This window comes from Zootermopsis nevadensis, unplaced genomic scaffold (assembly GCF_977971745.1).
Source record: "Zootermopsis nevadensis isolate Lab colony 2312 unplaced genomic scaffold, Znev_1.0 Znev_ptg000011l, whole genome shotgun sequence".
Lineage (NCBI taxonomy): Eukaryota > Metazoa > Arthropoda > Insecta > Blattodea > Termopsidae > Zootermopsis > Zootermopsis nevadensis.
Window position 1 is genome coordinate 716586 of NW_028259143.1, and position 27963 is coordinate 744548.

General features: G+C 37.1%; 3 protein-coding genes across 7 annotated transcripts in view; 2 read left to right on the forward strand and 1 right to left on the reverse strand.

Annotated features, from left to right (window-relative positions):
• Nucleotides 1-22212, forward strand: part of fry (microtubule binding protein furry) — a 67978-nt gene extending 45766 nt beyond the window's left edge. The window contains exons 30-54 of one of the 2 annotated variants that reach the window (XM_087346977.1): nucleotides 452-584; nucleotides 867-1027; nucleotides 1565-1851; nucleotides 1937-2050; nucleotides 2375-2504; nucleotides 2988-3198; nucleotides 4042-4140; nucleotides 4278-4581; nucleotides 5206-5549; nucleotides 5968-6165; nucleotides 6574-6741; nucleotides 7315-7455; nucleotides 8022-8190; nucleotides 8621-8802; nucleotides 9590-9664; nucleotides 10691-10717; nucleotides 15606-15788; nucleotides 16158-16292; nucleotides 16440-16624; nucleotides 16869-17061; nucleotides 17690-17962; nucleotides 18466-18654; nucleotides 19054-19256; nucleotides 19349-19449; nucleotides 19764-22212. In XM_087346977.1, the coding sequence (XP_087203103.1) occupies nucleotides 452-584; nucleotides 867-1027; nucleotides 1565-1851; nucleotides 1937-2050; nucleotides 2375-2504; nucleotides 2988-3198; nucleotides 4042-4140; nucleotides 4278-4581; nucleotides 5206-5549; nucleotides 5968-6165; nucleotides 6574-6741; nucleotides 7315-7455; nucleotides 8022-8190; nucleotides 8621-8802; nucleotides 9590-9664; nucleotides 10691-10717; nucleotides 15606-15788; nucleotides 16158-16292; nucleotides 16440-16624; nucleotides 16869-17061; nucleotides 17690-17962; nucleotides 18466-18654; nucleotides 19054-19256; nucleotides 19349-19449; nucleotides 19764-19924 (4366 nt within the window). In that variant the 3' untranslated portion in view covers nucleotides 19925-22212. The remainder of the gene's footprint in view (nucleotides 1-451; nucleotides 585-866; nucleotides 1028-1564; nucleotides 1852-1936; nucleotides 2051-2374; nucleotides 2505-2987; nucleotides 3199-4041; nucleotides 4141-4277; nucleotides 4582-5205; nucleotides 5550-5967; nucleotides 6166-6573; nucleotides 6742-7314; nucleotides 7456-8021; nucleotides 8191-8620; nucleotides 8803-9589; nucleotides 9665-10690; nucleotides 10718-15605; nucleotides 15789-16157; nucleotides 16293-16439; nucleotides 16625-16868; nucleotides 17062-17689; nucleotides 17963-18465; nucleotides 18655-19053; nucleotides 19257-19348; nucleotides 19450-19763) is intronic. The other variant, XM_087346978.1, reaches the window with a different exon arrangement.
• A 1168-nt stretch (nucleotides 22213-23380) lies between these two features.
• Nucleotides 23381-23779, forward strand: ND-MNLL (NADH dehydrogenase (ubiquinone) MNLL subunit). The gene has a single exon (XM_087346996.1). The coding sequence runs from the start codon at nucleotides 23518-23520 to the stop codon at nucleotides 23689-23691; it is 174 nt and encodes a 57-aa protein (XP_087203122.1). The 5' UTR covers nucleotides 23381-23517; the 3' UTR covers nucleotides 23692-23779.
• Nucleotides 23766-27963, reverse strand: Nek2 (serine/threonine-protein kinase Nek2). 4 transcript variants are annotated; one of them, XM_022084695.2, is made up of 6 exons: nucleotides 27867-27963; nucleotides 27527-27724; nucleotides 27061-27218; nucleotides 26710-26950; nucleotides 26043-26182; nucleotides 23766-25728 (listed from the first exon to the last, which is right to left on the reverse strand). In XM_022084695.2, the coding sequence occupies exons 2-6, from the start codon at nucleotides 27674-27676 to the stop codon at nucleotides 24498-24500; spliced, it is 1920 nt and encodes a 639-aa protein (XP_021940387.2). In that variant the 5' UTR covers nucleotides 27677-27724; nucleotides 27867-27963; the 3' UTR covers nucleotides 23766-24497. The 4 variants fall into 4 exon arrangements, with proteins under 4 accessions (XP_021940387.2, XP_021940385.2, XP_021940386.2 ...); XM_022084693.2 differs by having other exon boundaries at nucleotides 27806-27917; XM_022084694.2 differs by having other exon boundaries at nucleotides 27818-27890.

Here is a 27963-nt window from a genome sequence, read left to right on the forward strand (position 1 = left end):
TTACAAATATCATTTTAAGGAAATAATATTTAAAAATCCAGTCCGTACCGCGAAGAAAACACAACACTTCACCATTACAAAGGTCATTTTAAGGAAATAATATTTAAAAATCCAGTCCGTACCGCGAAGAAAACACAGCACTTCACCGTTACAAAGATAATTTTAAGGAAATAATAGTTGTTTACAGTGAGAATCATGCAAAAAATCTTAATACAAAATCCACATTTTCTGTAAGTATAAGGACTTGTGGTTACCACAGGATTCTAAAAGGGTTTAAGGCAGTGAACTTCTGTGTCGTTGTTTTCGGCTTATTGTGTTGTCTATGGTAGTTCGCTCAGATGATTAATTTAGTGCGAATTCTATTTCCTTAGTTGACGAGCAGGCAGCAGCACGAGATGAGTCTTGCCCGGATTGTTATGCGTACTGACAATTTACTCTGTATACTTTACAGAACATCCAAGTCAGACTCCGCTCTGCGAGCTCTAGCTGGAAGTTTTGCACCACCGCGTACTGAAAAGACTCGCACTGCCAGTGGGCCGCCAATGTTGTCAGACGATATGTCTACCCCCACCACTGAACCAGAGGTTTGTTCCAATGGCTTGAGGTTCAGGGCTCTTCAGCTGGTATCATTTTGAATAAATTATAGCCTAATATCCTCTAGTTCTTTATGTGAAACAGCATATAAAGATAGGGAATATTCTTTATGCCCATCACATGCACATATTCCAATGTCGCATTTATCGAGGCCTTAAAATATGCCTCGTGTTAAAACTGAATTGGGCTCTGACATTTTAATATTTTAATTCATGGACCGTTACCAGCCTTCAGTGGATTCTGTAGGTTCAGTTCTGTGTTCCCGTTTTCAGCTCCCGCCTGCCGAAGAAGGGTATTGTCTGCGAGCGGGCACCGTCGACAGATTTGACATCCCTCAGCCCCACCCCCTTCCTATGCCCGAGTACGGTGGCTACTTTGCTCCGCTTACTGAGTACTTGCCAGATAGCTCGCAGCCAATAAGTGGCTTTCATAGGTATGTGATGTAGAAACGTAAGATTATTTACTTTTGATGGGTTACATCTTCAATTGCTCGAGCATAAGTAGAATATATAGCATGTAAGCCAATTTTACAAATATACGTACATTGTCGTTTGTTATGTGTTCTGGACCTCGTGTTAATAACTTGTTTTAAGTATTTTAGGTTTTGGGAAAACACAAAGACATGAAGATTTTTGTATAATTTATCGAGCTTTTCGTAAAAATATAATTTGTCTGTTAGATGTACAAACAGTTTTCCACCCTACAGTACAAATTATGAAATAGGTCAGGGCTTTATGCAATTATTAATTTAAAATTTCTGGTAGCATCTTATACCAACAAAAGCGTTTCAAGGAGTGTTTACGTCAAAATTCTTCCCATAACTTTTCAGTGCTTATTCCCATAGGTTGTTTAGCGTTCGAGTCGGTGTTCATTTTGTATAGATACTTGTGATTAACCAAATTTGGTGTAAAAATTTCATTGCATAGGAACCATTGATCATCAGTGGACAGGCTTGATTGTTTCCTTGCAGGTGTAATGTCGCAGTAATGCTTCTGACAGACGTAGTGGTGGATGGAGTTGACCTGGACTGGTCTATTCACGTCCCCCTCATGCTCCATATCTTGTTCCTGGGTCTCGATCACAACCGCCCTCTGGTCCACGAGCACTGTAAGCAGCTGCTGCTGAACCTACTGCTTGTGCTAGCTGATCACAGCGACCACCTTACCGTAGCACAGATCCTGCTGAACTGCAAGACGTCGCTTCTGGGCCTGGGAATCACCACTCCTACTCTGCCTGTCCTGTCACATGTGTTTACAGGTGTGTGTTAAGATGCGCGCTTAGTTCGTAGCTTATTTTACTAATTTAACATTGAGGTCCCACATAATTTTATCTTTGTTATCAGAGCCGAACCATGAGTTTGACAGCTACTTGCAAGGACCCGTGCCATCTGCAGTAACTTCTACCGCGGTAGCCCTTCAGACAAGTTCTTCACCTGTCATTGCAGTGTCATCTGTTGGTGAGTCTGACAGATCATCTTGCGTCTTTGAGGTGAAGCTTATTTGACAAAGTCGTGCACTTTTTCACTGGCTTGAAGACATCTGAAGGTTATACTACAGGGGGCTTTGAGGGGCTTGTACAAGCCTCTTGTTAATTTTTGGCCAATTATCCAAGTCTCTTGTTATTGGTGTAGAGATTATACGGATACACCAATACCATGTTTCTCTTGATTTACCCAAGAGAATTAAATGTTAAACGTCCTGTGAACACAGTACATTCTTCGTGCTGATCTTTTGTTGTGTTTGTCAATTATCGGTGACCCCCGGATTGTATTTCTGTGCAGGAGAGGGTAGTGTTGCGGTGGCTGCGCCCCCCGTTATCATAACAGTGGAGGAGAGGACGGGCCCTCAGCCTGGGCCAAATATGCCGATTCAGGATGTTATCAAGTCGCTCATCTTGTTCCTTGCTTCAAGGTACGCTGGTAAACTATTTCAACATCTTGACAGATTCTTTATTTCTATCACTTCATATTTGTTATTTTATTATTCGGGTGTGGTAGTAATAACTCGTGATCTGATTTTTTAATTTGTTTATTTAAAAATGCTGTCGGTAGCTTACACTGTGTATTATCAACTGATAGGATGGTTAATGAATAATGAACTGGAAAGGATATGGAGTGAAGCAGTTATGGCCCAATTTTATTTACTATCCTTGCTTTTGCCTTGAGGGACTGAGTAAAACTGTGAGGAATCTCAGTCAGGGTAGCTGGTCTCCAGGCCAAGATTTGAAACTTGGCCATGACTTTTGATGATATACATTTTGTCAAGGGAGTATTGAGTTTGTAGAATATCTTATGTAACTTTTAGGATTTAATCTAATGATTTGCAGCACGTATTGTAATATATGTTTCATTTTATGTACTGTACATAATTATCTGAGCCAAACGTGTATTTTAGACAGAACCAGTCCCTGTGGAACTATGAAGATATAACAGCCAAGGTTTGGTCGGTGAGGAGTGTAGAACAGCTCGATGTGTTCCTGCAGCATGTGCTGAGAGTGTTCCGAGACTCTCTGCCCCACGCGCTTATCAGTGAACGCTGGGCTCAAACTGCGCTGCAACTTGGCCTGTCTTGTTCTTCTCGCCATTATGCTGGACGCTCTTTGCAGGTGTACTTTCCATATATCAGAGCTCTGTTTAATAAATAATAACCTTCTGCATAGTTTATGCGACTTCGGTAGTGACTGTTCTAGTATGTCGACAGTTGCAGTGAAATTCTGGAATAGTGAGCCCTTGTGAACTGTCAAAACACATTTGTCACATTGACGCTTTGGTATATTGAAGGCCAATTAATAACATTTTATTAATTTATAACAACAAATAAACCATATAAATCATTAGATATTATTATTTTTGTTTATTATCCTTGTAAATCTAATGTATTAAAGGAAATATTACAGTATTGGCATTAATGTAATATTTGGAATAATATTTAATTTATTCTGCAGTTTTTCTAGAAACTTTAAATCATGTAAACTTGGTGTTGCTTTAACATAGAAGTGGCTTACTTTTCTATGAAGCATTTTGTCAGTAACTTGAAAAAAAATGTATATATATGCTTCCTGTTCACACATAATGTAATGATAAAATGTCTTTTTTTTACCTTTGTTTCTTAAGTAAGATAATTTCAGTCACATTAAAACAGACTGTGGTCTTCTGGGTAGCGACACAAAGTAGATATACGGTTACCACCATTTTGAGAAATATTTGTAACCATGTACAATCAAAACTACATGGTGTCTCAACCCAGAAAATTAAAATCTGAATGTTTTTGCCCAAAAAACCTTAAATATCATTTACATTAAGTCATGTCATGAGGACTCTTTCATCTTTAGTTATAAGTGTGTATCATGATTTATGATCAAGAACCATCTCTCTTTTGAAATTATAATTTTCTTCACAATTTTAATTAGTATTCAATGTAATAAGATATTTTTTATATTTTTACACAGGTATTTCGAGCCCTTCGTGTGCCGATCACTTCAAGGATGTTGTCAGACATATTGTCTAGACTGGTAGAAACAGTAGCAGAGCAAGGCGAGGATATGCAGGTAAAAGAACAGCAAAATCTGTAGAAGTCAGCAATTCCACAGTCCTATTTTTAGTGTCCCCCCCCCCCCCCCCCCCCATTCTGACACAAATATCTGACAGTATATTCTGACATCAGTAATGTGACCTTCCATGGCAGGGTTATGTCACAGAACTTCTGCTGACATTGGAAGCTGCTGTTGATTCTCTGGAGTCCGACTTCCGACCGTTGGACTTCATGAAGGAGATCTTCAAGTCCACTCCTAATCTCAACAACAAGGAACCGGTAGGCAGTAGTGGTGTGGTCGGTGGTAAGCGAAGTCCTGGGTGCGGTGTGGGGTACGTGTGCAGCTCAGGACCATTGGCACAACATCTTGGTCAGGCTGGCCACGCGCGCAGTACCAGCTACTCGGTGTCCTACTGCATGCGCAAAGCTTCTGGATCTCCTGCTACTGACAACAAAGGTACCTCACTCAGTGAATTTTATTCACAAGGATGCTGATGGATGATTATGATAACATTTTCTTTTAAAGCACACCAGTTGTCTTCCTTTGTCACTCTTTCAGTTTTGGGGTTCTTTGTTCCAAATATGGATTTATTAATTCACACTGTTTACAATTAATTATGTTTGCAGTATATGTAGAGATCTCATTAAGGGAGATAGGGGAGCATCTTGGCCAATAAAATTCCATGTCCTTCCATTTCATCTGAGATCCCGTGATTGTAGTCGTGCACTTCTAGCCAAGAAGCTGTTGGAGATATCACATGCGATAGCGAGTTGTGTGCGCAGCCACCCTCCGTCCAGCTTTTGTGGCTAGTATTCGTGACATTATAAAAGCTCGTGTGTTGGAGAACCTTTTTCGTACAGAGGCAGAAACCCGCTATACTTTTTAAAAGTAAAGAAAAATAAGTTTCTATTATGACATGTATATTACAGTTAGCCCTTGCATTGAAATATCATGTCTTAGTCATGGGGTAAAATGATGTTTTTTATTAACTTCCTCATAAATGGCTTATTAAGATTTATTTCACCTCCTGAATTAATATTTAATTATTTATTGTGCCTTGTATACTCAATCGCTTTTCAGATATTCGTGGCCGAACATCATCAGAACTGGAGGCACGCTCAGGTTGCAGTCTCAACAAATACTCTACAAATCTCTCTCGTTCACGGTCAGCACAGTCATTGAAATTACTGGGTGACTCAGCCTCTCAGGATGACAAGATGACTATCTTGGCCCAGTTGTTTTGGCTCTCAGTTTCTCTTCTTGAATCAGATTATGAACACGAATTTCTTCTGGCTTTGAGATTATTAAGTCGGGTCTTGCATCGGTTGCCACTAGACCGTCCAGATGCTCGTGATAAAGTCGAGAAATTGCAGGCCCAGTTGAAATGGACAGCATTTCCAGGAGTCCATGCTCTGCTTCTTAAGGTATTTAAATTCCCACTTATGTCCCCAGGAAGTTTGAAATTGTTCATATCTAAGCAAAATTAGTATAGATAATTATTGGTAGTGGAAGTATTCTTGGTATTTGTAAGTTATTGAATAATTTTGGGGACTGTTTTGTTTGCATTGGTTGTATGTTTGACGGCAAAAGTGGGTACCCGTGGAAACCGAAGTCACGAATTCTTTATAGCTGTTATTCATTTAATTCCAGTACATTATTAAGGAAGTGGGAACTGTAATGAAAACTTTGCATATGTTGATTTGGGGAATTTTGTTTAACAATTTTGAAACTGACCGTAGTGGTGCAACTTTGATTCCTGGTGAGTCACTGATTAAAAACAGTAGCACCGCCATAGTTGCTCTGTGTGTAACTGGCCGTAACAATTATTCTTAATGTCCGCAGGGTTGCACTAGTCCAAACACGTATGAGCCGGTGGTAACACTGCTCTCGCAGTTTACTCCACTGCTGGACCTACCTGTGGTTGACCCTACTCAGAGCTTAGCATTCCCAATGAATGTTGTAGCATTACTTCCTTATATGTTGCTCAATTATGAAGATGCTAATGAGCTTTGCATTCGGAGTGCAGAGAACATAGCTCAGGTAAGTTCCTCAGCTCTGTTGGGTCCAGTCAGTAGAGCCCGACAGAGTACATTTTTACCTGGGGATGGAAAGAGACTCCATTATCCAAAATGTTGTGTCCTATTTGTAGTAAGATGATGAATAGTGTCCAGAACAATGTTGTTTCAGTAATACACCTTCTTTACATACCTGTGCTTCACTTTACGAATGTAGTCCGCCCATTAGTTTCCTCTTCTGTATAATGTTGTTAAAGAAATTGTGTGTGAGGGTGTGCACACAGTTAAAAAAACCTTCAAGTTCCAAGGAGTAGGGAATTTCTTGAGTACTTGAGCAAGTATAAACCTTTTGGGAAGTTTTGTACACCGTTAAGTTAGTATGGAAACATAATTCAGGCCCTGGTTTGAGGTTTGCTGATGGCACTGGTTCCAGGCGAGCACCGAAAAGAGCAAGAAACTTGAGAACCTGGGAACTGTGATGACGCTGTACAGCCGTCGCACATTCAGCAAAGAGAGCTTCCAGTGGACTAAGTGTGTTGTCAAGTACCTGTATGACACGTACGCACATCTCAGTCTCAACATGTTAGCCTTCCTAGTTGAGGTAAAGTCATGTACTTTTATTCTTAGGTTGTCATTTCACCCACACAGCAAGTTTTATGATTATGAATGCTAAATTGTGAACTTATTTGAGTCAGATAACATTTGTGTATTCTGAAGTAATATGTTGAAAAGTATGAAGAATTAGTCTTCATCACATTGTAACACTTACATCAAGGTCACTGTAATATATTGGACTGAAAACGTGGTCATTGTAATATTTTGGCACTCTGATTTTACATTGTTAGTGTAGTTTCACTGTAAATATTATGGATGCAGTTGAATAAATAGACTTTTAGGCCTTACAGCTAGATGCCAGTATATGACAGCATAGTAGAAAGATATTAAATAATCAAATGAGTGTTATTTTTCAGTCTTTTGAAGTTCTTTACGGTGTGGTTGCTTTTTTAAATTTGCGTCTGTTTTGTTGCTGGTGTAAAATAGTGAAGAACACTTGAGAAGTCTTTTCTGGCTGGCAGAAAACAGTGAAAATCATCTAGTACACTGGTTGACACTAGTACATATGCACGTGACTGGTACAAGTAGAAAATAATAAATGTTTACGTGCAAATAATAGGTTCTAGAGAAAGGGCCGACATCAGTTCAGCTTCCTGTGCTGAGTATTATCCACAGCATGTTGCATTATGTAGACCTGGCATCAGCAGCAGCTCAGCCGATCAATGCTGATTTGCTGCGGGTTATAGCGAAATACATTGAGGTAAGTATTTGTTTTTAGGAGTGTCAGAAATGATTGCTGTTAAAAGCGACGAGCTGTATTAACTCACTCCATTGAGCAAATTCCTTCTTGAGAAGATTGTATTTGCACACTGCTAGTCAAATAATTCACCACCTTGTGTGAGACCCAAGGTTCATTACCCTGTTCTCATTAGCTTGTTCCTAGACATTATCCTGAACTAGATGAATCCAGTGAACATCATCATGCCGTATTTTCTTAAAATCCGTTACACCTGAGAAGACCTCATTGTGTTCAATCTTCCCGAAAGCTTTGCGTCTTATGTTAGAGTAAATTTTTGTTACATAAATTTGCATATAAATTGGCCAGATATTAATGGAGCATGTGTTTAATTATTTAAATATTGCTGCTACCCTATCATTTTGCAATAATGTTAAAACAAAGCAAGTTTTTCTGCAAAATGTTATTATTCCAAAGTACTAATTATGTTCTTCCTGTCTGGAAATGGTTTGTAGTAAAGAAATGAAGTAAAGATGATGATAGTTGTGACACACGTGGTTCATATTAATGGTAATCTTTGATTTGTACAGGGTGTTCACTACAAAGAAGCTCTGAAGATATTAAAATTGGTGGTGACGCGCTCGTCTACATTGGTTGCTCCTCCAACATCTCTCCATCCTCCTCACTGGGAGGCTTCTGCTACTTCGCTACACCCTTCATTCACAGATAGCGAGACGTTCACCAAGAAAGAATTGCCAGGTATGTTACCACTTCGTTTGACAGAGCCAACAAGTTATGAACATTTTTGCTTCTAGTGATTATCATATTATCAACTACAGTAAGGGTCTGGTGTGAAATGTGTATGACCTTTAATAACATTTCCATTTGTATGAACATTTTATGCATGTTCAATATAATGATGTTAAACATAGAAATATTTAGATACTGATTATTTTCAGTTTGAAGAGTGTAATATGTAGAAATTAAGTTATTAAGCAGTATTTTTCATAAACATTGTTTGTACTTAAATTTGATGTTAATTTTGTATTGTTAAATTAATAAAACCTTTTATTTCTTTGCAGTAAATTTAATGAATTACAATCATTGGCTTTTGAATCATTCATTTAAATTCCTAGTCTTTCCTTTGTGCACACAAAGCAATCTAAAAGTACCGTCGTGTTTTGTTCAGGCCGAACAATGGATTTCACATTTGACCTCTCTCAAACGCCGGTGATAGGACGTCGGTTCCTTGTCAGAACAGATGAGAAGGGGCCTAGCAGTGGATCAGCAGCTTCTCCTAGGCGGTCCGTTTCTTTATCACCTGCAGATAGTGCCAGTATTGCCGGTTGGAAACGACCGTGGATGTCACAGGTGCGATTACATTGTCAACTATTCAGTACCCTTCTGCATTTTTATCAACTCATTCCAAACCAGTACTTAAGCCAAACACACTCAGCTTTCAGTTTACCAAAGGATAGGAAGGAATGGTAAATGAAATTTGTTACAAATTTTAAAACTCAGTCTAAATCATATCTTGTTATTTTAAATCTCTGCAGTGATTGTGGTTTGGACTCAACAGGCTTGGGATTTGGTCTAGTGGTAGCTTTTGTGAACATGATGATGAACCTTCAAATTCCTCTAAGGTGAGAATTTCTTGATTAACTGAGCATACAATCACTTTTCGAAGAGGAATGACACAGTTAAAGTATCTAGTGAAAAAGTAGTCGAGTGGTCTTTGAAGATCTCAGGAAAGATGTTTTTCGCAGGCACACATAAAATTGAATGGAATAGCGAGACGTGTCAATGTTTTTGGCTATAACTTTGCCCTGTTAGGGAACAGTGCGTTATTGTGTTACAAGTAGGCCGTTTCATTTTGTATATTACAGTGTACAATCTAGACCGTGATCTAATTCTGATGTGTAACATTGAATAATACGTAAGTAGACAAATCATTTGGTCCATACTTCAGTGCCCTTGTACAATTAGGGCTGAAAATAGGATGATTTTTAAAAAGTAAGACTGACGTAGATAGGTGTATACAGTTCCTCCAGCTTGCATCCTGCGTTTGTTTGTTGGAAACAAATTTAAATGAGATGGCGCCGTTTCCACAATATTGTGATTAAATTACATCTAAAATTTATATATTTTTCTTGAGCAGGGGCGTGTACGCGAGTGCTTGGTGAATCTCCTTACAACATGTGGGCAGAGAGTAGGTCTGCCCAAGAGCCCATCTGTAAGTACCATACTCTGCATGCTCACGTCCAGAATACTCTCGGTTAATATTAACAATTTTTTACTTCAATGCATGAGAAGCAAGCCATACTGCTGTTAACGAGATTGTGTGTTATTAAAACTAGTGGCATTACTGGAATGACAGTATGTGGTGTCATGTATCTGTACTCTTTATCTCACTCTTTATTCTTATTAACAATGATGTCTGTAGTTTTTAATGAAACCAATTAAGTGTGGAGCACATCCTATGCAAAAACAGTTATTTCCTGCAAAAAATAGTGAGACTGTGTTCACTGTGCAGCTGAACTTGGCCAAAAAAGAAAATCCATTTCCATATTGTGATAAATCATTACGTTCAAAGCTAAGATGTTCAAAATCCTCTCAGGAGGACTCGGAAACAGCCTGTCCGTCTTATATACAATAAAAATGTAAGGTTCTGAAAGAGGTACATAATTTTTAATATATGTAATAAATCCCTAAATCTACCTGAAAAGATTACCAAATTTGTCAGAAGTGTATGCACTTTTACCATAGATTTGATGATCTGTAAATGTTATATTACCTTGCAGAAATATATTTATCAATTTAAATTTTATAATGCTAAAGTGCCTTGTAAACAGATAGTGTGTGTTTTATTGAAGGAAAAGCATTGAATTTTTACTAGCATTTTTGGTACAGTATGGTAATGGTAATGACTTGGAAGTTGGTAGTTGCCTTGTTAAGATAATAGTGCTGTAGTTCAGTCCGCAGGAGAATGATGTGCTAGCAGTAATAATAGTTTGATGTGATGTCAGTGATGGAAATTAATATGGAGATAAAATGCTGATGGCATGGCTAGGATTTTGCAAAGGTTCTGGGTGTCAAAGAATTATTACTGTCATTATTGTTATTATGCAAAATGGGGTCTGCTTCCGGCCGGGCTCGAATTTTTATACTTCCATCACTGTTAATTGAGTGCTGTAGTTTTTAATGTTTGGTCTCTCTCATTTGTTTTCCATATCTGATGGTGGTTGTCACCTGTATCTAGGATGGTTTTATTAACACAATTAATAAGGTAAAAACTCACTTAGCCATTTACCTGTAAGTTGTTAAATATTTATTTTCTTTTTGTGCAAAAAAATAAGCTTTTGGTGGTGGAAGATGCATGACTCCTTGATTGTACAACACATCATATTTATAGACAGATTTCAGATAGTGATGAAACAGACACTGTAATGTAACGTAGAGAAAGAAGATAATTCCTAGGTGATTACGATCACATAATGAATAGAACTTAAGTGCAGTGGAAGCCTGTGGAAATCTTATCACAGGATTGCAAGGTATTAATGGCAGTTTTCATTGTTTGCCATGAAACAGTGCATTGCAGCATAAAAATTTTATTCTTGTACATTGGCATATTGTTTGTAATTCTAACTCATTCTATGTTGACCTCTTTAGCTACTACTTTAGTAATTCCTTTTAATGTTCACCTTCGTTTTCATCATCCTCTGCATACATAGAGAAAAAAACACCTACAAAAATAAGCCCTCGGTGAACTAGTGGTTAGTGTACTCGCCACTGGACCCAAGGTTCGCGGGTTCAAACCCCGGCCGCGGTCGATTGGTGATAAAAATCTATAGCACAACTTCCTTCTGAGGTGAAGTAAAGCCGGCAGTCCCACGTCATGGATTTATGGCATGTAAAATGACCTTACGAGCATGACACGAGATGTTTCGTAAGAAAAATTCAGCGGCCATTTCTCACACATGTCTCTCCTGAGTCTCTACTAGATGGCTCTAGCAAACAATTCAGGATTGAGTAGAAATTGTGCAGAGGCAGTGGGCTTGTCACTCACTACTCAAATGCACCCTACAAGAATAATAAGGACAGTTTGCCTTGAGCAACTGTCCCGGAATGGGTCAATACACCCAATATCCCCAGGACTCAAGGACATACACACAGGTTTTCACTGCTTCAAAATTTGTCAGGTAACATATCTGACGTTTCTGCATATGTAACGTTGTTTTATAAAGTTGATATTCAACGTATAACATTAAAAACACTTTGCATCAGTTTCAGTAAATAGCTCACTCTTGAGTTTTCTATCCTCACACTGTACAGATTCTGACTGATACAGATCTGATTTACCTCTGTGCGGTAGGAGTTGGTTGCACCTGCGATAACCCGTATAACTTGCTTTGTACAAGTATTTTGTTCAACACTGTACCATCTGATCTACAGACTTCTGCAAGTCAATTACACATCTGTAAGAAACATTTAATAATACACAATGCACTGCTATTATTTTATCATTTGTACTCTCCACTCTTACACACTAATTCAAGTGGCCCTGGTATCTTAGTTTGTGGATACGCTTCTTCTAGCATTGAATGATATGAGAGAAATGGCAAGTTTTGTACCTGATTTATTGTGGCACAAGTAATCTCGGATTGTGAGATGACGTTGGTGTTTTGACACATATTCTTCTGTCATTTAATTTTGTATGTTCTGACATTTACTGCTATGTCATTCAAAAGATGTAGTAATTTGCATAATATATTATTTTGCAATGTCTTGATATAGTAAATGAATCTGTAACACAAAGTTATGTCATTCTAAAGATAAACTTATCTTAAAATTCTGTTTCTATAGAAAAGTATCATCATGGAAAGATTTTAATCAGTAAATATTCAAATATTATTTCATGCGAGATGTATTAAGTGGCGAATATAGGATGTCGGTGTGTAAGTAGGAGCTCTGATATTTGTACCAGTTGACAGTGTTGTTAGTGCTGAGAAAGAGATGGAGGTGGGATAACAAGAAATGAGTATGGGAAATCTATGCGAAGCCCAAAAGCAGACGGAATAAACCTTGGCGAAGCTGGTTGTGTGGGTGGGAGTTAAAAGGAACTGGTTCAGGACAACATCCATTAGCAGTCTAAGCATTTTTGACCTTTGGGTTCTATTACCAGAGGATTAGTTTGTTGGTTAATTAGTAAAAACATTTCCTTTTTGGTTGGGGGGGGGGGGGGCTATGAAAGGTTATGATGCAGAAGTTACAACAGCAATAATAATTTTGGTGATGATGATGATGATAATATGTGCACTAGTCTTATTATATTTTTCAATAGAAACAGTGTAGTTTTTAAATTTAAATAGTCACTTAATCTGTAACATTTTTGAAGCCACACTTCATGAAAATAGCAGTTGTAAACTGTGCTATTAAGTGGATATGTTGTTCTACTTATTTCTTAGTTTATAATTAGAAAATTTCTTACTAGACTTCTTAGTTCCACTTTGAGGTAAATGGTATCAGAACTGATTGATTTTACCTTGCAAGTGTAACTTTGGTTTCTAACACATAATAGAGTATCTGAAGTATTCAAAATAATTGTACACAACTACCAAAAAAAAAGAAGTGAGCCACATTTTGATATGCGTTCATACATGTGTACAATCTTGAAGTCATGTTGTGTTGTGTGTGCCATGTCTCCAGCTCCTGTTATTGATGGTACAATTTTCTTCGTATGTGGTCATAGAGAAGAAAATTGGGCATTAGAAACCAGCATATAATGTTTAATAGAACCAACCTTCTTGCAGATTTTTAACACCTTCTGTAGCAGCTCTTACCTGACTGTAAGATGACCCCCACTTCAAAGTGACAAATTTTAAGAAAGAATAATTTTGAGATTTTAGGTTCTCAAGGTGATGAGCATGAAGGTGGCTGTCCTCTGGAATGTTGCACTATCTAGTCTGGTAGATGCTGACTGACATTTCAAACGAGCTTGTTTATAGTTGATAGGCTCATTTACCGGAAGCACTTTTAAAGCAGTCTGACTCTTGAAAAGAGTAACATTGATCCCTTATAAATGTTCAGAAATAGCACTAATATAATATATTATAAATCATTTCAAAACAATCAACCACAATGGATCACTGTGTTTTCATAAATAAGTGTTGGAAATATTGCGTTATATCTGATTGATGTTGTACGGATAAAATATGCGCAATTGTTGTGTTAATAGTAATGGGCATCAGATGATTCCAGGAATAAATTTTCCTAGAAGTCACTGAATTTATTTTATTTTCATCCATTTTTCTTCGCTTATAGATATTTTGTAATTATAGTTAAAAAGGTGTTATCTTATAGTCAGGTAAATGCAGTATATGAAACTGTGGCTTGTGCTAATTAGCTTGTACATATACTGGCTTAAATTCATCGCACTAAGTAGAATGAGTCAAACTGATGAGATATATTAATGTTATGTTTTAAACCCTACTTAATAAAGACGTTGGGCAAGCTAGAAATGGTTTATGATAACGTCATAATTTTTTATGAAGTAAATGTGTTTAATAACTTTGCACACAGTACATTGAGTGTCCATTTAGTGCTGTTGTGGTGGACTACAGTGCCAGTCAGTAAGTAATGTACACTTTTGTCTGTGTCGTAAATAGAATTCAGAATAATAATGTCAAGGTCAGAATGCCTCAGGGGAACTTCCCATCTTCTAAACCATTAGACGGAAAGATGAAAGAATGAAAGAGTTGAATTTGTATTTTTGTTACTCTGTAACATAAAATAAATTGAACATTGAAGAACAAAATTGTTAAGGAACATTTTGACATAACATGATGAAAAATATTTAAACATGCCAAACAAGAAACTATGATGATAATTTTCATGTTACTGGAAATGTCCGCAACTCCTTTCTTTTCAGTCACTACTGCCTTGGCACATATTTTGACATGTAAATCTCACGGCATGATGAAGTTGGCACTCAGTTTCCTGCCAGTATGAATTCCAGGCAGGTGGTTTGTTTTGCAGTCACACTGCTGTACTAAAGTATTCTTTCATCTTGTGAATTTCCGGTGCCACTACTTGACTACTTCTTTATCAGATTTATCATTAAGATCCTTTGTGAATATTTTCAGTAACATTTATAGCTAATTTATAATTGGAAGTGGACAAGTGAATGCATTTTTATAACCACTAATTATAAGTTAATGAAAAGCTCTTGAAACAGAAGAGGATATGGTTTATTCACCATTTAGCCACCTGACACTTCTTGTAGCCTGAGAGATTTTCATCAACTTCATTTTCTGCAAAAGCTTCACTTTATGTATCTATTACTGCTTTTGTAGTACCAGAAGTAAAGTTAGTTTATATCAGAGACATGTCTCTCTTTAGCTCTCTCTTCTTTGTCTTAACTAGTTTAACCTCATCAGTTGCACTTGGGTTATCATTTCTTGTAGAAAACTGTACATATGTGTAAGTAACACATGATTGTTGTTTGCATATTCGTTTTGTTTCACCTACATTGTGTTGAATGTGGTAGTTAGAATGTGATGTAATTTGCATGATCATGTCTGTTGTTGCATGTTTGAATGTCACAGGCAAATACTGTAAACCGGTAATCTGAAAATGTGTACAGACATTATTATTTCTTCTTTTGTTTTCCCCTCCATTGCACCCATTCAACGTTTAATTGCCACATTAATCTTTTTCTAGCACAGGCAAGTTTGCAGTTTAAAACCCTTGTTATGTTGGTATCACTGTTTCCAGTACCTGTGCTGGAATTCTCTCAAGTCGGCAGGAGAACGTGTACTGCCCTTCCAATTATGTTTCTTGAAATGAGTTCTAAAATTCACATGTTAACAAAGAGTGTGATACAGTTGCATTTGAGGTTGGTGTCATGAACTAAATTCAACAAAGTGAAAATTAATATATTTGCTATTGAAACTATAAACATTTCACGTAGGCAAAACAATATTGTCAGGATTAACAATGAAAGGGCTTAACTTAATAAAGCATGGTAATAAAGGTTAATAATTTTTGATTTAAATACATTTGCTGCATCCTTTTAAGAATATTTTTGTCTGAAATACCACATATTGAAACAGCAACAGCATCTGTTAAGCATCTGTTAACCATTATAGACTTTTAATTTAGGTATTTTATGATAGGTGATCTTCAGCCAAAGCTCAGACCTGATGGAACGCCAGTCCAGTATGGCATCATCAACAGAAGAAGTATCGGGCCCAATGAATGACCTCTCTGGTGGGTCTCGGCGTGATGAAGGTGCAACCGAGCAGTTTGGCGTCTTCAAGGACTTTGACTTCCTTGAATATGAGAGTGAAAGCGTTGAGGTAAAGATTTCATTTTACTTTGTGAAAGTTCTTATTACATATTACTGTACAAATAGCAAAATTATCGAGTATTTGTGTACTGTAAAAATATAAATAATAATAATAATCATGACAAAGTGTACCTGTTTAATATTTGACTGGATTCATTGGCATTCCACTGTGTTAGAACCTTCTCGGTAAACAATTTAGTTTCATAGAAGCAGATTGATTTCTTTAATTTGTTTGTTGCTGTAAAATCTGTGGATCATTTCCCAAAGTATTTAGTAGAAAACATCCACACATATAAGTTTCAGTCATGTACATTCATTTTTATATCAGCCACTCTGTTGAACTGAAAATGGTGTGTAAATTTGTTGGTGTGTACTGCAGGGTGAAAGTACAGACAATTTCAACTGGGGTGTGAGGCGAAGACCATTAAGTGATGGAGAAACAGAAAGAGAGCCAAGTCTTCGTCAGTTGGAAGAAAGTCTGAGTGAGAAAACGCCTGTTCTTGGAAAGAGGAAGGTATGTAGCAGAGAGAAGTTGTCGTTTTATGAACGTGAAATATTACTGCTGCAACAGGTCTCAGCACCAAACATTAACCGCAATCAACAAAGTGTGCTCTAATATTTTAAATGCATAACCTACAGTAAAGAGGATTACTTGTTTCAGCCACGGGGTGTAGCTGAGGAATCTTCAGATGATGAAGTTGGTTCTGAATCTCCGTTGGATGAGGTGGCTGTGGCTCCAGAGTTTGGTGGCAATTCTGCAGGAGGGACTGGAGTTTATCCACCATCTTCTCTTAGTCTGCACGAACATCGGATTCGCCGTGACTCAGGCACACGCTCAGATACTTCGTACGTATCATTATGAAGTCAGTTTTTGTGGCAGACAAATTAATGTGGAATAGTTTAATAATGTCTGGTTCTGCTGCTTTCATGGTCTTTTGTATAGTGTGCCCAGTTTGTGAAAATAATGTCACTTGTTCATATTATACATAAAGTTTATCAATCATTTGTGGTATTTTAGTTTTCATTGAAAGTTCATGAGGTCAGGTCAGACGTTTATATTTTTCTATTGTTTAAAAATTGTTCTGTTTAGTGGTTCAAGTGCTGGTGACCTTGGAGATGTGACCCCATGCAATGCATCTCCAAATCTCTCAGCTCTCATGGCTTTTCGTCCAATCATGAGAGATGATACTGAAGAAGTGTGGAGACTTCAAATTCAGTCTCTTCTGAACCAGATTCCAGCTTCACCTATGGAATTGTTTCAGTTGTTGCATCGGCTTATTAAGGTGCTTAGTATTTTTAATATTGTATGTATTTAATGGTTGTTTGCAAGAGATTCCAAATTATTTGACAGTTTTAAGTAAAAGAATACTGCTTCCTTTATTCTGCAGAATGTTGTTTCTTCAGCGTACTCGAGCTGTCGTGTGATACATTGCATCTGATGAGTAATAACAGTGAAGTTAACTTCATATTTTCTTTAAGATTTAACCTGCAGGAAAGATTTTGTTGTCTAAATGGGACCACAGTTTATGGCAGCTGAAAATGTTGAGTGCACGTACAAGAAATTCTGTACCAACATTTAGAAATGCATTGGCTTCATATCCGTTGAAGAGGCATTGATATTTCCTCTGTATGTTCCTACGCTTTTGGGATTTCATGAAAGGCTTGTGAAAAGAAATGTAAACTTAGATCAGCTATCAAAAATAAATATCAGGCCATCTTTATTTGTCTTTCACGTTCTCTCATGTTGAAAATGTCATGTCAGGTAGTGACGGCCCTGCACATACAGACAGGTTATTTTATAATTCTTCCATGCTACATTATAAACATTTGAGATTTTCTGTAGTAAAATAAAAAAAGAAACATCTGTGATGGAAAGATTTTAATAACTGTCAATTTGTGCTTTGCTTCCAGGATGTGAGCAAGAAAACGGTGTCCCTGACTCAAGAGGCTTGTCAGTATCTTTCTGGCAGCTCGGCTGTCACGTCTTCACAGGGGGCGACGTTATTAGGATCGAGACTGATTCTTGTTACAGAGCTCCTTTCAGCTCAGGCTGAGCCACCGCGCGTGTGGATCAGTGGCAACGCAGTCACTAGTTCTCGCCTTACTGAGGCCCTCAGGTTTGGAATGTTGGAGATTCAGGAACACTGGGAGACTTTCCTAGACAGGAAGGACCATACAGTTGAGGTATGGTGCATAGTACATGCTCTGCCCTTTCCATGTTTTCTGAATTTATATTCATAATAACTGGTGAAGAATATAATTTATGATATTCTTCATTATGCATTTTTCTCCATCCTCCTCTTACTTTCTCTTCTTCTAGGTTCAGATATGTGACTCATTACATATGTTATATTAATTCAGGATTTAAATACTGTGTCTTATGAATGGTGGTAGGATATGATAATTTTGATCAGAAATTGTTACTGAAAAGAAGTTAAAATTATGCTTCTGTTTAAGGCATTAAATACCGAAGCGAAAAGTATTTCAGATAGAAGATGTAAAATTTAAGTAGATTAATATTTTATGTCATGTACATTCTATTATATGATGAGGAATTTGTTGTGACACGTCTCTTAAAGTTTGAATTTGGAAAGTTGAGTGTTCACACAATCGTAATTTTTTACTATAAGTACATTTGTCACATGTGAAGTATTTAGTCTGTGTCTTGACCATTCATCTGTTTGCAGTGCATTGATGCTGTAAAGACAACTGTGAAGCTAAACCTACTTGGAGAGAACCAGTCTGAGTTGGGCAACGAGGAACTAGTTCTGGATCTTGGACGAGCTCTATACAAACTGCACTTCCAATTGTTACTACTCATTGAAGCTTCTAACAAGATGGTCACTGCCCTCACTGTGGCAGCTCATAACGGTCAAGTAATGAGATCTTCTGACTAGTCGTTTGATTTATGTTATTAAAATCCCAGACCAATTCATGTCATGAGTATCACTGTTCTCTTTGATTACTCACTACCAGCTTTTAAAAATGTTGCTGTTACTTTGCAGAAGGATTTAGCTTTTCAGACACTCATTTCAAATGGCAACCAAGAAGGCTACCAAGAATTTGAATTTTTTGGCATCGATAACTTGATATTAAATCACATTTAAGTGTTGTGCACCACGTGGTTTTATTGCCTTATGTAATATCAAACTGTTTAAAGCAGAAAATACTTGAGTGTTTTTGAGTGTAGAACAATCCTAGATTCTTCTGTCCATTGTGCTGTCGCACGCTATAATAATGATAATAATTTACAAAATATATTAATTGTAATGCAGCTGCGGGATGTTTCTGCTGAGGTGGCAGCAGTGAAGGCTAGCTTAACGAGGGTAGTGGAAGAAGTGGGGGACTGTGACCACGGCACACCGACACCAACGCCCTCGCCCGTACCTGCCGGCTGTGAGGAGGTGGAGACGGCACTGCTCGAGCTGGTACACGCCGAGAAGTGGGCCGCGGCCCTTCGGCATGCCCAGCACAACAGGTTTACTTTGTTTTCATTCGGTCATATTATAGTAATTTGTTTAGAATCTGTCTCCTTTTAACACATTTTGTGCTGTGCGTGTTCTGTTGCAGAGGAGTGTGGGTCGCTGATGTTTCCCAATGTGGTGCAGAAGAAGACGACATCACAGGGATATTAAATGTGTTTTGCAAACATTTGGCACATGACAAGTCTGGTAAGTGGGCCTTGAGAGGAGGTTTATTGTTTCTCAATCAGCGTGTGTGTACATATGTATGTAACCTGCAGTCTTACTCTTCACCTGTAGCTCCTACCTGCTCACTTCCTTGTGTCATATGTAAAATGAGGAAGAATGTAAGTTATGTGTGAACCATGGAAAAACATAATTAAGATTTACAGCTTTTAAAAGTTTTTCTTTGTTTCTTCAAAACAGGTTTTCATGTAGCATGTCATATTTGTCTAATTGTGTATATGCCACAGTATAATATAGTGCGAACAGCTGGACTGAGAGACGATTGTTTCTGTCACCAGACGTATTTGTGGTGACCCGGACACAGGAGGACCTGGCTGACGTATTCACTCGACTGATGGAGAGCTTGTTTCAAGTGCTGGGGGCTGTCAATGCTCTAGACACCCAGGTCAGAGACCAGCGGGAACACAGTGATTCTTCCCTGCGCAAGACTGAGTGTTAAGTTATATTACTGTTGCAAAAATTCTCAACCTTTTATGACAGAGTTTGTCTTTGTATTCGGAATTCCAAATTGGGAAGCTGCTTTTGAACAACACATTCTATAAATGTCTACATATCAAATTTACTTCCAGGAATTACCATTTACTGATTATTGGCAAGTAAGAATTTTCAGTGCAGGATTTGAGGTTTTCACAGTGGTGTGTCTGAAGATAGCTGTCTTCTGGGTTGTTGTGCCGTATGGTCTTGTAGAAGTTTACCGACGTTTCTGAGGTCCTTGCTGCCTCCATTATCAGGGCAGCGTGGGCCTCAGAAACGTCGGTTGACTTCTATCAGACTACATGGCGCAACAACTCAGAAGACAGCTACCTTCAAGTATTTTCAAGAGAAATGTGAAGACATTGCTAACATTAAGGGAACACAAGGTAAACAGAATTTAGAGCAATAGTGGCCAAAGATTTATTCAGAAAATAATGGTAATAATTATAATTAAATGCATAACATAAATTTGATTTCTTGGTACATTTGTAATTTATATTCCACATCAAAATGGAAAATCTTCCAACTGCTTAAAATATCTGAGAGGTTTCTACAGTTTACAAATTATTGTATTTTCTGCTTACAAATTGTACTTTGTAAGAACTGACAGGGGCACGGAGAATTTTGATCTGAACCAACACTTTTTTTCTGTCCGGTTTTGAAACAGACCCTATGTCAAGATACAAATATTTTTGATGGAAATATAAAAGATGTAAATATACTGAGTTGACATGCTTTAAAAACTCAAACATGGGAGCGTAAGCTGTTTTGTGAGAAACCTGACCATGAAATAGTTAACAAGTGTTGTAAAATTTTGTTTGTCTCGTGCGCATTCCAGCTTTGTGTGTTGCATCAGTGTGCTGCTAACTGGTAACCATAAAGTTATAGTCTGGCCAGCAGTCTCATAGTACAAGGCTTTAAGTCATATTTTCCCATATGATAAAGGATAAACATTGTTACTTGTATGTATTTAGCCTCACACTCTGTAGCTAGGATACAAAGAAACTGATCAGTTTATGTATGAGTACGTAACTCTGTAAGCATTCATGGAGCTGTTCCATTTTGAAGAATTATTTGTGCACATCATGTGACACTACGTTGATGAATATCCTATTTTAATTCAGGTTTAACAGACGAATTCAGCCTGTGCTCTGTTTCACTGATTGAAGTCTCATAGCATCGTTCATATGTTGTAGGATTTGAGGTTTTCACAGCAGTTAGTCTTAAGATGACTGTCTTCTGTGTTGTTGCGCTGTGTAGTCTGGTAAAGTTTAATGACATTTCAGAGGTCCTTAATGCTTCCATCATCAGGGCTGCATGAACCTCAGAAATGTCAGTAAACTTCTATCAGACTACACAGTGCAACAACCCAGAAGGCAGCCACCTTCATCCTCTGTATGTTGTGTAATACTCCTATCTTATGTCTAGTCCAGTTATTCCACATAGTTCATATAATAATTGAATTGTTCTTGAGAGAAAGGAAGCTACGTTCTAGGTATGCATAAAGATTCAACATATTTGGAGTGTATATACAAAGCCTTTTAGACTGATCTCAGAAACATCCTTAATTCTGGAACAGTAATGTCTTTATTTTCCCACTCTTCCCATTATTTTTACTAGAAATTGGGTAAATAAAGTATTATTAAATTAATCATGATTTTTTATGTGTTAGTACAGTGTAGGTACGTATTTTTAGGGAAGGACTTTCTACTTGTGTCTGCAAATGCTCTGAATATATTCCACCCAGTACAAATGTTTTGACCCCCGTCTGCTACTGTATTTGTTCAATTTATAGGGCAGTTAGTTGCACTGAAGCAGTTATATGCTGTTGTGGTATTTGCTTTGACAGAAAGCTGAAAATGGGGTATTCTTACTTACATTCTATAAAGTGCATATGAGAGTGACAGATGGTCATAACAGATGTGGTGGAAAACAGAGCTCTCATCCTTATAATGTAAAAATGTTTAGGAAATAAATATTTAAGTGTTAGTTAACAGCAGAATTAAACTCCATAATATTGCATCTCATTACATGTAATATTTATTCCATTTTAGTTTCAAGAGTGATTAATGATACAAGATCTGATTATGTATTACTTTTCCATTTGCATTTAACTGTTTGCTACTTAGGATTTCCATACAGTTTAGTTGGTCCATAAGATGTAATTCCAATTCACATCTGTACCTTAAATTACATACAGAATTGTCTTTCTTATGTCTGAATTATAATAAATCTCTTGGTGGTGATGATGCATTTAGGCACATTCATTTGTATTCTGTTGATATTAAGATAAACCTTAAATAATCATAAACCCAACAATATGTACCTCAGTGTAGTCATAAATAATATTCACTCTGTACAGCTAATTTAGATGTATTCATTTATTCATATTTTTGAACCTAACTCCAGAAACTAAACTACTTTCTTCAGGCTTGTATTAATGTTTGTACCAAATCCAGTGCATGAATATAGAATCAACATTTAATTAATGTAAAGATTCATTGCTGTTTGAAGTTAAAATCACTGAAGGCGAAATTTTAGAGAAAACATTTAGTAGAATGGCTGTGTTGATCTAATGTGCAATTTCTTATCGGAAAGAAAAAGTAAATAAAGGAGACAGGCTAGTCATCTTGGTAACACTTTACAAGTACGAAGTTAATCAGTGTTCGAATTATTCTTATTTGAATTATGTTTCCGACTCGGTAGCAGTGGCTGGCTGGTCGACTCGTAGTAGTTGCAATATCGCTGCGGGTAGGTGGCAGTAGTGTATGTGAGTCCTGTCATACGTTGCGAGTTACTACTTTGTACGTTAGCTTAGATCGTTTTGCTGTGCTGTTTTAGATTACCTTTGTATATATTTTCTGTGATGTACTCCATCTTATAACCCGATGTAGTAGATGGGAGCAGGCCATGTAATTCTGGATATGATTGAAGGTTTGGTGTTGTTTGTAGTTTATTTTTGTATCATTATTTATAGTGTTTTAATGTGTACTTGGTGTTGGTTTCAAGGAGATTCTTAAGTTGTAAAGAAAAGTTTAGATATCTTATCTAACCTTACCAGTCACATTTATAAGTTCCAGGAAAGCATAAAGTTTTTTGGCAGGTTAAAGACTCGGACACCATCGATACTGGAATAATTAGAATATGTGGAGCTACATATGCCTAACTACTAAGCTGCATTTTTAGAATTACAATTAAATTCATCGTTAACGATGCGTTTTATTAAATTGCAACAGCAGCATACTCTCATAATTTGGTGTGAAGTAATGTGAAAGTTTCTTTGGTATATCAAGTTACCGGATTAAATGTGATTTAACTCGGTTTAATTTCAGTGTCAGAAAATTCAGAAGAGATTTCTATGTCTTCTTTTTCCAGTTTGATGGCAGTTAGCAGTCTGTCTGCAATTGGACAGTTTTGGAAGAGGTACTGGATTGTAATAATTTTTCCAACAGCCACAGTTGGTTCAATATATCTGGATTTGTCACATACTAGGGCGTGGAAACGGCAACAAGCTACATCTGAGTTAAGGAAAACAGCTTCATAGAACAGTTTTCCATCATGGCTATATTTGGTATTACACGTCAATACTTATATTTTGCTGTACCAATGACTGGATTCATGCTTGGTTGGTGGTTGGATAGAATGGAAACAGAACGTATGACACTGTTTCGAGACAAGAGTGCGCTGTTTGGGCGAGAACTAAAGCCAGGAGACAAACCATCTTGGCCCTGAAGAAATGTAGAAGCCTGTACATAGCATTTCATAATAAAATTGTAGACATTTTAACACCTAAATAAAAAAACTGGTTTGCAGTAGTAAACATGTTTATTCATTTTTTGGTATGCTGTGATACTGTTTTATCCAAGTTAGGTAACTTCTACCTGTAATTGTATAGAAATCAAGGTAACTGAAAAGTCTGAAGGTATTTTAACACTCACATTATTGTCAAAAAACATATTCTATGTTTACATTTCATAGTGCAATTTATGTATACTTGAAACCATTAATTGCTTCTGGAAGACTCAATGAAAATCAGAGGTGATCTGTTGATATGACATTTTAATGCAGTACAAATGATCAGATGCATACTCTTAGTTCCTCATAAATACTGTCCTTTGTATGATAACATTTGTACTGGTTTGTGGCGTGCACATTCAAAACAAAACTTAATTAGTCTTTTAGACATTTATTTTGTACTGTCATTCATTGAAAAATATGAACAATATCAGTTTCATTAGAAACAAAATTAAACCTTCACGTAAATCATGTACCCAAGTCATTGAAATCCCGAGGAAAATATGAATTATGTAATGGAATGCAGTACATGCCAAAAATTTTGTGGACAGTCATCTGTCAATACATTCCTAATTAGTGATTATGTGAGCTTACTCATATAAAATGGAATCTTAAATTTTAAGATGCTAATATGTTAGTTGTGTTAATCATAAGAACTACCACCAGATGGTTCCAATAAATGTAATAATTGTGTTGTGAACACAAATGCAACTTAGCAAAATATACATAATAATACTTTTAATCTATCTGAAGCTTGAATATAAAGCTACTGCACTTCTAGGTGCAGATGATACCGTAGCTGCAGACAAGCCCACACATCTTGTAACTCTTTGTTCTTGAGGTTGTGCATTTTCCTTTTTTGTACTTCTGGGTGCTCTCAAACTTCCAAGAACGTAGGAATGTCGTTTGTTCTCAAGCCAAAGTGTTCGATCCTCCAACCAAGAAGTAGTGTGTGGTGGGGGTCTTACAATTGTGTTGCTGCTTCTGCTAACGTACTTGTTGGAATTCAAAACAGTCAGAACATTGTTTTGCAAGTTATCCATTTCTGCCCTTTGTAGGTCATGAAAGGAACTTTTAACCCTTTTTTTCTGCAGCTTTTCCTTTGAGTCATGTACTTCAGAAAGCTTTGATGGTACATGTTCTGGTATGTCACCCAGCACTTTGGTACTGACTCTAAGAGCGCTTGGCAAGTCTCCAGGTGGATGGATAAACTGAGGGACATTGGTAGCAAGTTGGAGACTGCTACATTTTGCTTTTGGTTTTGTAATTGGCAGCGTGCCAAAGTGGACACGTCTCTCAGATCCACCTCTTGCAAACGGTGAAGGTTTTGTGATGTATTCTGGATACAACTTTGTTGATGTGGGGAGTACGCTTGTGTCACCAGGATCAGCGCTAAGAGACGTATCTAAATCTGCATTGGCTGAACTGTATCGTTGCTGCTGCCGTAAGTTCTTGACACTACTGGTGACGGATCGAACTTCCCTGCACTGTCGTAAATATATGTCGGCTCGAGTCATTTTCTCTTTTGTCACTCTGTCTAGTAGTGTCACCTGTTTCTCTTTCTTGGCAAGTGTCCTTTCTCTTTCACCAATGGCAAGTTCCTTTAATCTCAGAGATGCCTCTCTCTGCTTTAAGATGTGAAATCTATTCAACCATATGTCATGAACATTTTCACTACTTTCCTTGCAATTTTTGCTTTCAGTTTCACCTTGGAATGCAGTTGTGCCTGATTCTGACAGATGGAGTTCATGCAAATTCTGTACAACATTGGGAATTTCATTTATTTCCTTCTGACTGCCACTATGTTCAGGTTTTGAAAACATAGTTTTGAAAGTTTCCTGAGCAATATTTGTTACCACTAGAGGGTGCTGCAGAATCATTTCAGTGGTAGGACGGAAGTTATGATCAGTACTAAGCAGAAGTGATATAATCTTTTGCAGATCATCTGAATAATGGGCAGGGATTCGAGAGAACCTGTAATTGAAGATTCATTGTTAGTACATGCCATACAAATAGTGTACAGGAAACTGAATAGAGAAAAGTGGAAAAGATATGTCAGATACTTGAATAATACTGTCTGCAACCTGCTAAAAGCTTTGTGTAATATTCTTTAATTCTGCTGTGTGAAATCCTCTGTGGTAACCTTCTGCCATCCTGTAGTGCTCTGGCTACATTCTATCATTCAGAGTAATCCTTACAGTGTGTAACAATATAATTAAAGATCTATCGCCAGGAATTACTGAAATGTGTTAATGCTATTATGAAACACCACATTGTTCAGTACTTACTTGCGTTCCTTGATTCTTAGAGCAAGCTGTTTGATGTTTTGCCCCATGAAGGGTGGTGACAGTGAGCATAACTCATAGACAAGACAGCCAAGTGACCAGATGTCAGATTTGTTATTGTATTTGCCACCTTTAATAACCTCCTGCAACATATACATCCCACTCTCTAAATAAGTTGTATTGAAAGTCTGGTACACTTTCCATTGAATGGGCCCTTGATAAAAACATTTGTCATCACAAAGACACAAAACGTAACAGCATCGGTTTTCCACTTTTCAATATCTGGGGCCATATTAACCCTCTTTTATCGACTTGTGGGTCAGAGAGTTATGAATGAATTTATTGAAACCTCTTGACACTTCATTAAAAATGCTTCTTACTATTATGACAGCTTCACATATTTCTCAAATATGTTGATTTGTGAATAACCTGTGTGTCAGAACATGATTCTCTTAGGATAATGTATTTACTCATGTGTATAAGACATATATTGCTGTGAGACATTCAAATTGTAGATAAATTTAGCACAGCATATATTAAACAAACAAAAACCATCCTTACCAGAATGGATTGTGTATGGTCCTCTTTGTACACATACAATATAATCTTGTTACACATTTCACTGTATTAACTTCTGTACATTCTGCCATGCATATAGTAATATACTTACTGGACTCATGTAATAAGGTGTCCCAACCAATGTTTGAGCAAAGCTGGTATCATCATGCAAGATACGAGCAAGCCCAAAATCCCCTAATTTCACATTTCCTGCTCCGTCCAAGAACACATTTGCTGGTTTGATGTCTCGGTGTAATACAGTAACAGACAGTTGCCAATGACATGCCTGAAGAGCACGGCACATTTGATACAGAACGCGCCATATAAACCCTTCATCCAAGAAGCTGCTGCTTCTAAAAATGGAAATATATAAAATATGAGAAATTACATCCACCAATTCAATTTATAGCTTTGCATAAACAGAACTTTAAAAAATAACAGAGGTAAGGAACATAATTCTTACTTCTTGCACTTATTAATCAGGGTTGAAAGATCTCCACCTTTGCACCATTCCATAACAATATAAAGTGTAGCAGTTTGTTTGTGAATAACTCGATCAAAATACTGTACAATGTTTGGATGCTGCAGCTCACTTAGTAGATTAACTTCTGAGACAAGAAGCTGAAAGAAATACATTAACATTGAAAATCTTTGGCTAACATAACCATTCTAAAATTATAGGTGTAAGAAGATTGGCATGTTTATGTATGGCCCAGTATCAATCCACAACCCAAATTCAGTGACCAGTCAGGGGGCTTAGGTAGATTATAAGATACATTATGCCTAAACATTAAATAATGCCTGAATTCACAAAGAGTTTAGGGATAACAGCTGAAAAATATGTAAAACTTTGTTTCAGAATTCTATAATATAACATCACATAAATAAATAGGAGAATGTCACTTAGAAGGGCCAGTACTAAAATGTACCTGTTTCTTTTCTTCACTCAATCCACTGTAACCAACAGCCTTCCATACATATAAACAGCCATTGGATTTCTTTCGTACTTTGTAACATGTACCGAAAGAGCCGGTCCCAATTACATTTAATACTTCGTAATCTTCGATATAACCTGACATTTTAGGCACTTATTTATGGCTTCACTCCAATGGAGACTTACAGGAACCCTGTAATAAAGTACGTTATGTACAAACACACCCCTGTCTGTAATACATTCAGGTATAATGTTCATCTTCAAAACCACTTACTGCTGTTATTACCACTTTATACATTATGTAAAACATTTACGAAAGGGCAGTCCTTGATTACCATTCATGTCAATGCTCAGTTTGGTGCACATACAGATTTATTTGAATTTTAGTTTATTTTTTGTTTTGAAACAGAAAACAACGTCATTGGTCAACTG

Coding starts and splice junctions, on each gene's coding strand:
- ND-MNLL (XM_087346996.1), top strand. CDS start 23,518: ATGGCTATATTTGGTATTACACGTCAATACTTATATTTTGCTGTACCA.
- Nek2 (XM_022084695.2), bottom strand. CDS start 27,676: ATGTCAGGTTATATCGAAGATTACGAAGTATTAAATGTAATTGGGACC. Junction 27,219..27,526: donor TGAGTGAAGAAAAGAAACAG/GTACATTTTAGT, acceptor TATTTCTTTCAG/CTTCTTGTCTCAGAAGTTAA. Junction 26,183..26,709: donor CACCTTATTACATGAGTCCA/GTAAGTATATTA, acceptor TATATGTTGCAG/GAGGTTATTAAAGGTGGCAA.